Below are 14,337 nucleotides of genomic sequence, written 5' to 3'. Positions count from 1 at the left end.
TTCAAGGTCACATGGACTTCCAAGGTCACACAAGGTATTCAAGATCACACAGTACATCCAGGGTCACATAGCATATTCAAGGTCACACAGCACAACCAAGGTCACACCACTGTGTTCAAGGTCATACAGCACATTCAAGGTCATACCGTGTTCAAGGTTGCAGTAGCAGGCCAAGGTTACACGATGTATTCAAGGTCACATGGTGCAGCCTGGGCTGCAGAGTTGAAGCCACCAGCCAGTCTGCGGTCCCCACATCCCTGCGCGTGCCTTGGGTGGGAGCACTCTGAAGTCACACTGCCTGACAGAGGCATGGACTAGGCCTGGGTGGGCAGTGGCCTCAGGAGCTCCCTGCAGGGACAGACTGCTCTGGCCCCCTAGCTCTGCCCTTGGCTGGTGGTGCAGCTGACTTGGGACTACAACAACAGCCAGGCCCAACCCCGTGGACTCTGCTCCCAGGGAAGACAGTTGCCTGGGCAGCGGCTGGCAGTGGGCATGACTGCTCCTGACCCAGGGGTTAGGCTGACATTGTCACACCCTGGCATACTTCTGGTACCTGAGAATATCGTGCACCCCAAGACACAAATCCTAAAGTTTTGGACACAGAATAGTGGAAGGAAGTTGTAGCAGATCTCATCACAGCTGTGGACTATTTCATTTGGACTCTGAGGTGTATTAAATGATGACTCTTTTGTCAATAGTGAAGTTGGATGTTTCTAACTTTGCTGAGATGAGACCAACTGAACATCAGCCCAGGCCAAGTGGAGCGCCATTCTGGGCACAGAGTCCCAGGGCTCTTCCCGAGGACTGAAGGCAGAGGCGTCCCCTCCAAGCTCGGCTCCAGGGAAGGGTTGCCTGCAGGCAGGGTCCCTCCTCCCGCCTCGCCCGCTGCCTCCTGCTGGGGGCTGTATCTAGGGTGGTGGCTCCTGGAGGACCGGGGGCTGGGGAGGGCTGGGTGGCACAGTGGGCGGGGCTCGGAAGGAGGCCTCATGACTGTCAGGCTGCGAGGCCGCTCTAACACTCTGTCTCCCTCTCCTGTCCCTTTTCCTAGTCCCCACCGAAAGGTGCCACCATTCCCTACCGCCCAAAGCCCGCCTCCACCCCTGTCATTTTTGCAGGTGGTCAGGTAAGAGCCGACCCGCTCGCGGCCTCCACTGCCAACCTCAGCCTTTTACTGCAGCCCCCGCCGCTGCCCGTTAGTGCACTCAGGTTTTCTCCCTTCTCACGTGCACGTCTCCCCACCCGCGCTGGACGCAGAGCTCCCCACCCTCGGCTCGGCCGGGGCTGAACGCGGGCCCCGCGTGAGACTGCCAGGCAGTGTCCCCGGACGGAAGGGGCCCAGGACAACCCTGGCCTGGGCTCAGGCCTGTGCGGTTGGGCAGCCTTGCCCAGTCTAGTCTCCCGGTGCTTTTAGGAAGCTCAGAGGGAAGGAGGGCCGGGGGTATTGCCAAGGGTCTTAGGACTCAGGGTTGAGACAACTACGACTGTAAAAACTGGCCCATTTCCCCCTGAGACACGCGTTCCCACACACATGTCCCTCCCAGTAGCACGTGAGGAACAAGAGGAGGATGAAGGAGGCCCGGCTGGGCCTCCCGGTTACTCGGATGGTCCGCACCCTCCCCCTCCCCCTTCCCCACACTGGCTGCAGGCGCAGGAGGCTGGGCACAGCCGCACTGCATACCCGGGTTTGGGCAAGAGTCCCTGACCCTTCTCTCCCACCAGGAGGGGGTCATGGCGGTTTGTCTTCAGCCAGTGGTTGGCCTAGTGGGGCCGACAGAGGGGCCGTGCTGTGTCTCCTGCCCTTGGGCACCGGCCACCTCGGCAGAATCACCTCAGCCTCGGTCAAGGACTTTGCAGACGCAGCCCAGTAGTGCCAGGGGGAGCTCTGCGTCCGGGCGGCGGTGCTGTGTGTTTGTTCAGGGAGAGTGAAGACGGAGGTCCTGGGTGCCCCAGGGTGGGGGAGGGGCTGAGAAGGAAAAGAGGCAAACGCAGGTCGTCCACGGCTGCCTGCGCTGCCCCACCCTGCTCTGTGAAGGAGCCTCATCAGATGGCCCGGTCCTGTCTCCAGCCCCCCACCCCGCCCCCATCCCTCATCTCTCTCCTCTCCCCCCACCCCTGTGCGGCAACAGCTGGGTCTCTGCTCCTGCAGCCGCCTTTGGGTTGCTTACCCCTGGGAGGCAGCAGTTCCCACGGCCCATGGCTCAGGGCGGCCACAGCGGGCCAGCCCTATTCAGAGCTCCCCTCCTCGCTGCATCCAGGTGAGCGGGCAGGTTAGTTACCGGCCAGGCCTTGGCCCCAGCGTGCGTGCAGGCAAGCCTGTGATGATCCCTGGTGGTGAAGCACGGGCTTTACCCAGAAGGGAGGCGGATTGACAAGAGCTGGAGCCCGGGCAGCCTCCTGGCCGTCGCCCACACCCAGGTGGGGCAGCAAGGTCACCGCCCCTGCGGGAGGGCAGCACCTTAACCCGACCCCTGTGCCCTGGGGACAGCACGAGTGGCCAGTGAGTGACTGGTCTTGGTCGTCAGCACCGCAGGCAGCTGGGCGGAGGAGCCCGTGTCCCAGGCCCTGGCCCCCGCACCCGAATGCGGGAAACGCTGCACGCCCGGCTTCAGAGCCTCTCAGCCCAACCTTTCCAGGGAAGAACTGGCCGGGCCCCTGCTGCAGAAAGGTGGCTCCTGCCTCCCCAGCCCGTTCAGACCCCAGAGTCTGCCCAGACAGAACCTACTGCCTGGGCTCGTCTCCACCTCTGTTCTGAGAGGATGGTGGGTGGCTGTGCACTTCAAATAGCACTGACAGCTGAGTGAGAAAAAGGTGTCAGAAACAGCGTCCGGGGTGAAGAACTGCAAGCCGGAGCGTGTGGGCAGCGCCCCTCCAGGGCCTGTCTTACCCAGAGACACGGTGGCACAGTGCCTAGTGGCATCTATACAACACCTGCAGATGGGCCTCTTGGTCCCTCGGCCCCAGGTGCACACAGGCTGCCGCATGCTCGCCGTCTCTGGCCGGGCTGCTTTCCTTCACTGTGAGACACCAGACCTCCCCCGACAGGGCTCCGCACCCACCCCCCAGCGGGCGAGTGTGGCTCTGCAACACGCTCCCATATCCCAAGTCCCGGTGAAAGCCTTTGTCTTCACTCTCCCTCGACTCTGTGTGGTTTGTTTGTTGATTGGCCACGAGTTTCTGGAAGAATCTTCACTGAGGGACTGTGGGGCAGGGGGCTGGGTGTGGGAGAGGCTGCAGGTCACACACACTTGCTGTGGCTGCTCCGTGTCACCGTCTTGAAGGCGAGTGACATGATGAAGCCCAGTGAGACTCCCCTAGGGGCCATACTACCAAGCGTGTGCTGCGCCCAGTACCCTGGGGCCGGAAGACGCTCGCCAGCCTGCGGCTGATTTGGGCGCATTTCTTAATCTGACCTTTGCAAAGTGGAGTTTGAGTCACCTTTTAAAGTTTTCTGTTTTGTTGTTTGGTTATCTTGGGATAAGTTATTTCCTGAAAGTGTGTACTCTGATGGCCGATTAAACTCTCCAGTGTTAATAACCATCAGTCCCCAGCAAGGGTCGACTGGATGGCGCGTGGCTATTTCCTATTGAGAAACAACAGGGTGAGAAACAACAGGGTGAGAGACGGACATATCCCACCTGGTCCCTCCAGCCTGCCCCCACCCCATCGCATGTCTGGTTGTAGGTCCAGCCACAGGGGACACAGGACCCCCGCCCCCAGCTTCCGGAGGGAGGGATCGCCTGTCCTATGTGAAGGGGAAAGCCTTAATCAGAGAGCCAGTGCCCACTGGCAGGGGAGCCCGCCCCAGGAGGCCCTCGTTCCGTGAGGGCATGCGGTGAGGGGATGTATGGCCGCCGCTTCGTGAGCTGACGGTGTCTCTCTCTCTCCAGGCCTACACGATCCAGGGACAGTACGCCATCCCCCACCCAGATGTGAGTTTTCACTCTGCCCCTTCACCTCCTCTCGTCACCACTTCCTCCTACCTGCATGCTGCTGTCAGTTGCTACTAATATTAATATTACACAATAATATTAATACGTTCTCCGTGTTCCTGACCTGTGTCGTATCCATATGGCCCTGAGTAACCTTTAACCTCTTAGCACTAATTCTCCCATGTGGAGGACTTGGCCTGGTGTCAAATTGTTCTGAGCGTGGCTGCAGCCCGGCTTACACCCGGGCCCTCGTGCGGTGGCCCCGGGCTGCTGTGTCCCTGGCACCCACCCTGGTGGGCGGGGACAGCTCAGGCCCTGTGTGCACCTGTGCAGGCAGGTGACGAGCCATCAGCAGGTGTGCTGGGACAGCTTGGACGGGCGTTGGAACCTTTGGTGATGCTGTGCGCTCCCTTTCAGCCCCAGTTGGAGCAAAGTCCCGGCACCCACGAGATCCCGGCCATCAGAAGCCCACAGAGCAGACAAGGCTCTGTGCCAGTGTTATGACACGTTGCACACCCAGGGCTGCTCCGGACTGCGCTCCAGGCTGAGTGTGGCACTGCTGCTGGAGGGCTGGGCACCCTGAGAGCCATGCAGGGAGAACCTCGGGGCCACAGGGCTGTAGATGCGCCGGGCAGTGCAGTCTGCCCCACCGGTCCCCGGCGGTGGGCTGCGGGGAGGAGAGGGAATGGGCTCGTGTGCTGCTGCCTCAGCTGCAGCGAGCGAGATCCCACCTGAGATATGTCCTCTGTGCTGGGAGGATGCGTCCACGTGCTGCTTCGTGAGAGCCGGGGGGCGGGGGTGGGGGTTTGTCCAGGCACAGGGGCCACGGGGGACCGTGATGCCCGCCAGTCTTCTGCGGATCCTCACTGTTTTGAATTGGCAGGTTCAGAGGCAGTCGCCTAAGATACAGAGCAGGGCAGGGGGAGGTTTAAGAATTAACTGATGCTAAGTACGTGTGTGTGTTGAAAGCACAGAGATTCAATTCATTATCATTGCAGGAAATTGCTATTGAGTAGAAAAGAAATCCTCATAAGCAACAAGTTAGATGGCAGAGAAGCTGATGGACGCAGGGCTGGGGGACCGCCCCCACGCCACGTGGGGCTGCCTGCCCTCCTCGTCCCACTGACCATCATTGGCTGTGACCCAGGGAAGGCGCAAAAGAGCCTGGGATGGGGGAGGGTGCATCTCCATGCAGAGTGAGTGCTCATAGTGCTGGGGGGTAGTCCATGAACCCCGATAGAACTCCCGCAGGGGTGGCAGAGATCAGAGTGGAAGCCAGCTTCTGGGGTGGCACAGCCTTTGATCCCCACCGCTGGCAGTCTCTTGCCTTCAGAAGAGCATCTGTACAAAAGCACATTCAGAACTCAGCACACAGCAACCTGGGTCAGAGGGGCCAGTTTACCCCACTGCAGCTTGGACCCAGACCCAAGGCTCAGACGTGCAGTGCTGAGCGGGGCCTGTGCTCCCTACGGAGGCCTCGCACACAGGCCACCGAAACCAGGGGGCACAGGCGCCTAGCAAGCCCCAGGGACGTCGACTGGTTTGGTGGTTGGTCTTTATATCAGTCGGTTGTTTTGCTCTTTCATGTGACGTTCTCAGTATTTCTTAAAAATGAGTAGTTTCAGATTTTTTTTTTTAATTTTTAAACTATTGTATAGCTGCTGTTACATAGTTGCCTTGAGGGCTTCTGTGAGGGCCCCCGTGTCCTCCAGACCTGCATGTGCTGTGGAGCAGCTGTTGGGAAGAAAGCAGGACTCTGATAAAATGCTTCTCCTGCAGAGCAGAGAGTTGACAGCTCGAACCGTCACTGACAGTCTGTTCCAAACAAACGGTAGCAAGTGACGATGGCCAGGAAGGCAGTTTCATCTGAGCTTAATTTTCAGTAGGATTTTTTTTAAAGCTTCATTTCTTAGAGTGGACTTCCCTGGTGGCTCAGACGGTAAAGCATCTGCCTACAATTTGGGAGACCCAGATTCAAACCCTGGGTCAGGAAGATCTCCTGGAGAAGGCAACAGCAACCCACTCCAGTATTCTTGCCTGGAAAAATCCCATGGATGGAGGAGCCTGGTAGGCTTCAGTCCACAGGGCCGTGATGAGTGAAGACATGACTGAGTGACTTCACTTTCACTTTTCTTAGAGCACAAATATGATAATTATAGACAGTACTAATTTATTTTACAAGATAACTGAATACACCATTTAAACATTTCAACCCCAGTGACTGACACAGTCATCTTCCTGAATCAGGCATAGACCACGAGGAAACACATTTCCCGAAGCCGAGGGTTTCTTCATGTGGAATTAAAGCATGTGCAGTTCTTCCTGCTTTCTGGTTTACCCGACTTGAGAATCAGGGCCCCGCCCTCAACAGTCTTCCTCCAGGTCCTCGCTAGGCTCAGGCCTTGTTTCACCAGAATCCTCCTGGGACTCACAGCTCTCAGGCATTCAGAGAGGCCAGGGACCACTGGGTGGCGGGCCTGGGTCACAGCCGGTGGCCTCAGTCGCAGCCGGTGGCCTAGATTACGGCTGGCAGCGGCAGTGCTCCAGGACAGCTGCCCACTCCCCCACGGGCCCTGCTCGAGGGGTCAGACGTGATTTCAGACACATGGGAGGACCACGGCAGCCGCGACTCAGGATGCGGGAGCAGGCGCAGAGCATCATCACCGCTCTCCCACCCCCACTCTTCCTGTCCCCGTGCTGATTATACCAGGAAGGAACTGTTTTCTTTTGGGAGAAATGAGTCACCCTCAAGCACCCCACACGTGAGGATCTTATTTCTAGTCTTCAGAGTTCCCAAGTCACTCCCTTGCTCAGCATCTTCTCCTTAAAGGGGCCTGGAAGCAAGCAGGATTTAGACCAGAAGCTGGGCTGGACCAACGGGGGCCTGGGTGGACGCCATGCCCCAGGGTTCACAGGGAGGACATGGAGCTTCATGGAGAGAGCTCCAGAGCTGGGGTCCAGGAGCAGCAGAGCTGTGGGTCCCCATGACACTGGGTCTCAGCAGAGGTATTGAGTGCCTGGGGGAGGGTGGGTGCTGCGTTGGCCAGGTATTTGCTTAGTGAGTAAGCAGGGGGGAGATGGAAACACGTGTGTTACAGTGAGTGGAGGAAACCAGTGAATCCTGTGCAGACGGTGGTCCCTGGGACCCCCCCCCCCGCCGTCAGAGTGGACGCAGCTAGGACGGAGCACCTTCCCCACCTGCCTCCTCGGTGTCCCCCCAGTCTCCCAGGGAGAGCCCTGCTGAGAGGGACCTGCATGGCTGCCCTGCTGATGCCCATGCCTCTGGCTCTTTTTGGTTCCAGGGAGGCACCCTCAGCCTCACCTGCTGCAGAGCAGCTAATAGGGCAGGTTAACTCCCCTCCCCACCCCACCTCCAGGTCGCACACCCTCTCTGACTGAACTGAGCTTCTTTTCAGTGGCAGGGCTCTCAGCCCGCCCCTCCCAGAATCAGAACCTGGATTTTCACAAGACCCTGGATGACTTGTTTGCATGGAGGACTGAGAAGGAAGAACCCGGATCCAGTCAGAGCCCCAGGAAGAGAGGATAGGCAGGAGGGAGGGAAGACTCTAAGAGATGATCGCAGAGAATTTCTCAGAATCAGTAACAAAACAGTCCTCACATTCAGCAATCTCAACAAATCTCAAACAAGATCAACCCAAATCGTTCTTAGACGTGTCCAAACAAAGCCACATGACACCAGAGACCAAAGCATATCTTCTGAAGATGGAGGGAGAAAGAAGGTCTCAGAGGAGCAATGCAGGGGCCAGAAGGGGATGATGAGATAAAACAACCATCAGAGGATCATCGAGGGCAGGTGTTTTTCAAACAGCTGTGACCTTCTAAGGCGCGCCCTTCAGGAAAAGGAAAATGACCTCAGAAAGAAGGCTATGAACACAAGAAAGAATGGTGAGCGAAGAAATCTGCCATCTCCTTCCTTTTAAAAGAGGCACAAATCAGAAAGAAAACATTGATATTTTTGTCTATTAAAACGTAAACATCTGGGTAAATGAAAACACACTTTGTAAAATCAAAATCAATGCTAATTGCTGAGATTAACATACAGAACTAAATGGACCCCAAGAGCACAGCTAAGATTTAGGATGTGGCCGAGGGGGTGAAAACATCCTGGGGCCACTGTAGCGTTCAGGAGGAGGCAAAGATGCTGAATTAGGACTGCAGGTGTACGTGTTACAGTTCCAGAGTGGTGGCTAACAGAAAAGGGTTCACTTTTGTAACTTCATTAAAGGTGTGGGGTGGGGGGACATGGGTGACCGGAAAATATCATTAATCAACACAGCAGAAAGGGAAAGAGAAAAGAAACCCTGGACGATCAGGGCAATTAAAATAAGACAACAGAAATTACTATACATCTACAGTGACCAAAGTAAGAGAAACTTTCCAGTTAAAAAACAAGATCTGTCAGATTTTTAAAAAATAAATAAGCAAACAAAAAAGTTTTCAGTTTTATTTCAAAGGGCACACCTAAAGAAGAAGGACCTAGACAAAATTTAAAAAAAAAAAGGAAAATACTAACTCGAAGCAATATACTATTGCAAATCACTTACTCATTACTTATTGATAAACTGTTCAGTTTACTCAAAGAAAGCAGTTTAAATTTGTATGCACCTAAAACACAGCTTCAGACACATGTGAAGGAAAAAGTTAACAAACCATTAGGGGAATCTGACAGACACTGCAGCGGAGCCTGAACGTGAAGGCCATGTAGACAAGAAGGAAGAGATTCTGATGGTTCCGCCTGAGCCGAGTTAACCAGTGTGTCCTGAGCACGCCCCAGCACAGCTGCCGGACCCACGAGAACGCTTACAAAGCTCCACGACACACATAGCACAGACTCACCATCTCTCAAAAGCTGGACTCAGAGACAGCTCTCTCCCACAAAACAGTAAGTTAAAATCAACAGTTAAAAGGTGATTAAAAAAAAAAAATCTCGTCCTTATTGAAACTTAAAGCCAACCAGAAGAGCGCAATGAAAGGAAAGACACACGACCCTCCTGGACGGGACATCAGGGGTCCTCCCAGGTTGAGAGGCGGGTACTGCAGAAGTGACACAAAGTCCCTGCTGCTGTTTTATGGGAAAGAGCAAAGGCCTGAGCCAGCAAGCTGGTCACACCGAGAACATCTGATGGGAAACAAACACTCTGCCTGTACCGAGAACTTCAACAATGAGAGAGAAAGCTGTAGCACTTTTAGAAAAAAAGATAGAATATCTTTCAGTTCACAGAAGCACAAGCTATTAAGGAAAACAGTGATGAATCTGACCACATTAGAAATTTTAACTGTGGTTTTTCTCAAGGCTCCATAAGGAGATTGGAGGAAAGATCTTTCTAGTACATGGAGCTGAACTAGAATGAGAATCTGAAATACGTAAGTTTACATGAATCAGCAAAAAACCGCCCGGTAGAAAGATGAGCTAAGGACACCAGCGAGCACCTCACAGGAGAGGAGACTCACGGCCGGAACCACGCAGCCTGTCGCTGAATGTGCGTGCAGCTGTGTGCTTGTGAGCTCCCTCCTGAGCACTTATCTGTGTTTTATGCCCCAACACGGTTCAGTGGGAAGGGCAGGCCATGGAGAAACGTCTGTGATGTGGCACCACCTCCCCTCCTTTCTTCCCTCAAATCCTGGCCACATTTGTGGTAGAAATCCCTCAAAAAGTGGGAAGTCCCCACAGCACCCAGTGCTGCTCCTTCCTTCACAAAATGGAGAAATGGAGCCCAGGAGGCCCCGTTAAGGACGAAACCAAGACGGGAAGATGTCAGCTGACATCCAGCGGTCCCCAACTCGGGGGGAGGGCTTCCCTGGGCACCCTCGTCCAGCCAGTCCTTCCCCAGGTGTCACCTTACATCCGTGGGTGCCGGAGGGGGTTACGTGTGCTGTGGCCACTGTTTCATAAAAGGCAGCAGGCACGTGCCAGAGGACAGCTCAGGGTGGGAGCAGCGGAACTTCTGAGGGTCAGACTTCCCAGGTGCAAGCAGAGCCCTCCTCCTGGGTCGTCCGGCTGTGCCTGTAACACGTGTGGTAGTGGGCTTATCCATCTAACTGGGAGACAGAGAATCATCCCAGCTGTGGGGGCCATGGGCAGCGCAGTGGGGAGCCTCGTGAGTGTGCGATGTTCCTTTACCCAACTCACACAGCAGCGCCTCTTCAGCCTGCATGCTGCCCACGTGGTGCCCGTCTCCCAGCTATGCCCATGTCTGCAGCACTGGTCGGAGCTGGAGCCGACTCGCGTCAGTTCTCCTGCCCCCAGAGCCCCGATCTGCCCCGCCGTCCTGTCCGGTGCATAGCCGTGCGCTCCCGGGCACTCGGGGACAGAGGGAGAGGGCCCTGCCCACGTGGCGACCGCACAAGCCCAGCCGCCAGACGCACAGACACCAGCTGGGGTGGAGTCGTGGACCTGGAGCAGGGAACAGCCGAGCCCTGCACAGGAGCGCAGGCCCGCTCCTAGGGCTTCCCACTGGCCCTGGCCCCCACGGGAAGGGCCGGGCCCCACCAGGCCCCTGTCCATGACCCAGTGCTGTGTCTGCAAGAAACCCCAGTGAGGTGAGCACAGGTGGCCTGCCTGCACTACCGGGTCTATGGATGGCCACCTGGATGTTTGTCTCTGGACATGGGTTTCCTCCTCCACCCTAGGAGCTCTGTCCGCTCCTTAGCCCCCTTCTAGCCCTTTGTGTAGGTGGACTCAGGGCACAGCACCTGCCCAGTGTCCTAGTGACCCAGGGTGACTTGCTGTGCTCTGGGGTGGGGGTGGTTTGCAGGACAGAGTTGGTGCTCCCACCACGCTCATCCTCATGCCCCCGGCACCCATGGGTCCTCGCCGTCTTTCTTTCAACATGTCTCTAGAAGGAGGAGCTGAGCAGCGGGGTCCCTGGCCCATCAGCCTCTTGCACAGGGTTGTCTTGCCTATGGCACAGCAGTTGCCAGTCTCCGCTCATCTCTCATCCCCAGGGCGTGGGCTGGTGTCCCCATGACAGTGATTCCTGGATGTGCTCTCCTGACACCTCTCAGGCTGCTTCCATGCACGTCTGCTCAGGACACCCTGAGCCCCATGGTGTCGGGTCACTGGGCTGACATGCCAGGCAGCAGTGTGCTGTAAACCCCAGCCTCACCTCACTGGGGACTCTCAAGGGTGGACTCTGACCCCGGGTCACCCCATCCCCTCCTCGGAACCGCCAGATGTGGCAGCTGAGTCAGATGTGGCCAGTTCTCCCCACGCCCCATCACATCAGGGACTCTCAGAGCGTGCCCGGCCCACAGGAGGCCAGAAGCAAACCCACTCCTCTGTCACCCAGGGGCTCACCCTTGAAGGCTGGGATATCAGAAATCCCAGTGTTTGTCCTTCTCTTTCCCCCACAGACTCTGCAGGATGGGACCAATGGGGTGACTGGTTAGATCCATGTTTCACCTGGGGATGCCCATAACTCTCCTCGGGTGCCCCCACCTTCCAGCCACGGGGCTCGGTGGAGGCCTCGGGGCCCTGGAAACACTCAGGCTAGGCTTCCTTTGTGAAGGTTGGGAGTTGCGAGCATGTCCTGGAATGACCTGGCCCTCCATCCACTCGACTGGAGACGTGGGGCCAGCGGGTGAGCCAGGGCTAAGGACACATCCAGAAGTCTCCAAGGCCGGGGGTGGGGTTTAGACAGCCCTTCTTAGGTGGCCAGGGCTCCCATGGTTACCTCCATTCTCTGTTGTTTTTAGTGCTTATTTAAGAAGTGAGGCTCAGATAAAATAAAGAAACTGCATTTCAAAGCCTCCCACAAAAGTCTAGGCGATGGGGGACAAAGGTCAGGTCACAAGGGACAAGGGAAGGGTGCAGGCGTGGCTGGCCCCATGGGAGCCCGGCACCCTCCTGGCGGCTCTGCGACACCCTTGGCTTCGTCGCACCCTCGGGTGGAGCCTTCTAGCCCTGTGCCTGTGATCCCGGAGGCCCAGGAGGCGGGCTGTGGGCTGTGGGCTCGCAGGGAGCCCCCGCTGAGTCACCCCCTGGGTAGAGTGAGGACCAGGCAGCTATCTGGACCAGGTGTGCAGAAGGGAGGGGCCGTGGGTCTCCCGCCCACTCGCCTGAGTCCTGTGAGTGACAGTGTGGCGTTGAGGTTTTAGGGGCCCTGCGGGTCCTGCTTTCTGGCTGTAGACCTCCCCGGTGAGCCCGGGCACCCGTCTGACCGGGGCTGAGGTGGGGAAGGACTCAGTGCCTGCTGAACGACCGTGGCCCATTGGTTATTCCAGGCCAAGTCCTTGCGTGCTGCTGCGTCCGCCATGTGTCGCATGGCCCCCTTCTATCTATCTGTGCAGACTTCTGTTACACGTTTTTAATTTGGTGTGACTTGTACTCGATAACAATAACCTTCTTAGCTCTCGTGTCCCTCCTACCCCAGCAGTTGACCAAGCTCCACCAGCTGGCCATGCAGCAAACCCCCTTTCCTCCCCTCGGACAGACCAACCCCGCTTTCCCCGGTACGTACCCAGCCGCCCTTTCTGACCTCTCTTCTCACCCGGGGCCTTTCTCTCTCCGAGCGTCTGTGTTCAGGGCAGCGAGCGGAGCAGGTAGGGCTGTCTGAGTGCTGGGACACAGCGCTGGGCACGCTGCCGCGGGCGGGCAGGGATCTGTCTGATGTCTCTGTGCGGGTCAGTCACCCCACAGCTGGCCTTCCTGAAGGAGACGCCTCCCCCTCGAGGGTTCGTCCTGCTCTGCTGCCTGCTGGCTGTTGGGGAGGTCCTCCTGCAGGAGGCCATACACCCGCAGGGCGGTCTGCCCGGACGGCGCCCCCGTAGCGCAGGGCGGCGCACCAGTCAGACTTTGAGCTTCCCTAGTTGAAGTGACCTTGCTTCTCTCCTTGAGGGCAAAACATTAAATCTGTTTCTTCTTTGCTCTCCAGGAGAAAAGCTGCCTTTACACTCCTCCGAAGAAGCTCAAAATCTGATGGGCCAGTCGTCAGGTAAAATAAAACCACGCTAAATGGAGAGTCAGCAAGCCAGGAAGGGACCTGGTGGGTGGAAGGGGCCAGAGGGCCACTCGCTGAGCGCCTTGGGGGAGGGCTGCTGCCATCCGGGGCCGGCCCGAGCGGCCACTCCAGGTCTGCACACGCGGCTCCAGGCTTCCACCTATGGCTCTGCAATCGCAGTGATGGGTCAAGTCTCTGTCAGTGCTCAGGGCACAGCGGCCCCATCAGGTGGAAGGTCATTTATCCTCCCAGGGGCACAGTATGGAGGGCTGGAGGGAAGGGCTGACCAGGCTGTGAGTTTTCGTAGGAGAGACCATTCTGGGGTGGATCTGCACTGAACACCCCCTGACGTGGCAGGGCGGGAGTGGATTCCCAGATCCTGTCACCCAGGCTTGGAGCAGGGAGCATGGCTCCTTACAGGCTGTTTGGGAGCAAAGCCACTGAAAGTATGGGCCCTGGACTTGGCAAGGGCCCTGTGACAGAGGCTCCCGCCACACTCTGACCCACTCCCCATGCAGGCCTGGATCAGAGCAGAAGAGCGAGGGTCCGGCTTATGGGAAGCTGGGGAGGGTCTCAGCTGCCGCCCCCACTGCTGTTCTGGACCTCAGGGCATCTGCCTGTCATCTGTCCCTCAGGACCACAGGGACCCGGCTGAGACCACAGGGCTCAGGGGTTATTTCTCGAGCTGAAACCCCAGCTCTGATGCTCCGTGTGCTTGCTGTGGGTTTCTTCTCGGTGTGGTTTTTAATTAAGCTAATGGAGATTTTATTGAGTGGAAATTAGAGAAAAACAGAAGAATTTTGATTATGGAGCTGGACACCAACCTCTGCACAGTTCTGTATCTGGGTGATGACATGTGTCCAGGGGCTCTGTGCAGCCCTCTGCCGTTTATAGTGAGATTTCAGTAACCTCCAGGTCTCCGGGAGACTGTCTGAGAGCCCCCAGGGCCTGGCCTTCCCAGGAAGAACACTCCCTCATCACACCCCAACCCCACCACAGCCCTCCCAGCACAACCTCAGAGACAGGGGACTTGTGTTAACACATCCCTGTGATAATCTCCCTCTTCAGGGCCCCTGGGACCCTTAGAACTCCGGTGCACATACACCCCCACACGCACACACACACACACACACACCCATGTACATATGCATACATGCTACACGAGGCACATGCACACACACACGCGGGCACATGCACACACGTGCCCCCATGCACATGGGCACACACACACCATGAATATGCACACGCACACATCTATGCACACGGGCACACACACACCATGCACACGCACACACATGCCCCCATGTACATATGCACCCATGCCCCCTTGCACATGCACATATGCCCTCCCATGCACACACACATACACACCCCATGCACATGGGCACACACACCCCCATACACATATGCACACATACACCCCCCATACACACATACACCCCACACAT

At 57.0% G+C, this 14,337-nt stretch overlaps 1 protein-coding gene across 17 annotated transcripts in view; it reads left to right on the top strand.

Moving 5' to 3' along the window:
• The window catches only part of PCBP3 (poly(rC) binding protein 3), a 233,078-nt gene that overhangs the window by 214,809 nt on the left and 3,932 nt on the right, over nt 1-14,337 (top strand). For 4 of the 17 annotated variants that reach the window (XM_040264740.1, XM_040264731.1, XM_040264749.1 and 1 more), the window contains 4 exons: nt 1,049-1,192; nt 3,888-3,929; nt 12,323-12,401; nt 12,824-12,883. In XM_040264740.1, coding sequence (XP_040120674.1) covers nt 1,049-1,192; nt 3,888-3,929; nt 12,323-12,401; nt 12,824-12,883 — 325 coding nt within the window. The remainder of the gene's footprint in view (nt 1-1,048; nt 1,193-3,887; nt 3,930-12,322; nt 12,402-12,823; nt 12,884-14,337) is intronic. The other 13 variants (XM_040264813.1, XM_040264807.1, XM_040264823.1 and 10 more) reach the window with 7 other exon arrangements.

This window comes from Oryx dammah, unplaced genomic scaffold (genome assembly GCF_014754425.2).
Source record: "Oryx dammah isolate SB20612 unplaced genomic scaffold, SCBI_Odam_1.1 HiC_scaffold_2, whole genome shotgun sequence".
NCBI lineage: Eukaryota > Metazoa > Chordata > Mammalia > Artiodactyla > Bovidae > Oryx > Oryx dammah.
Note: the sequence above shows the minus strand (reverse complement) of the source record. Positions and strands in the feature narration are given on the sequence as shown.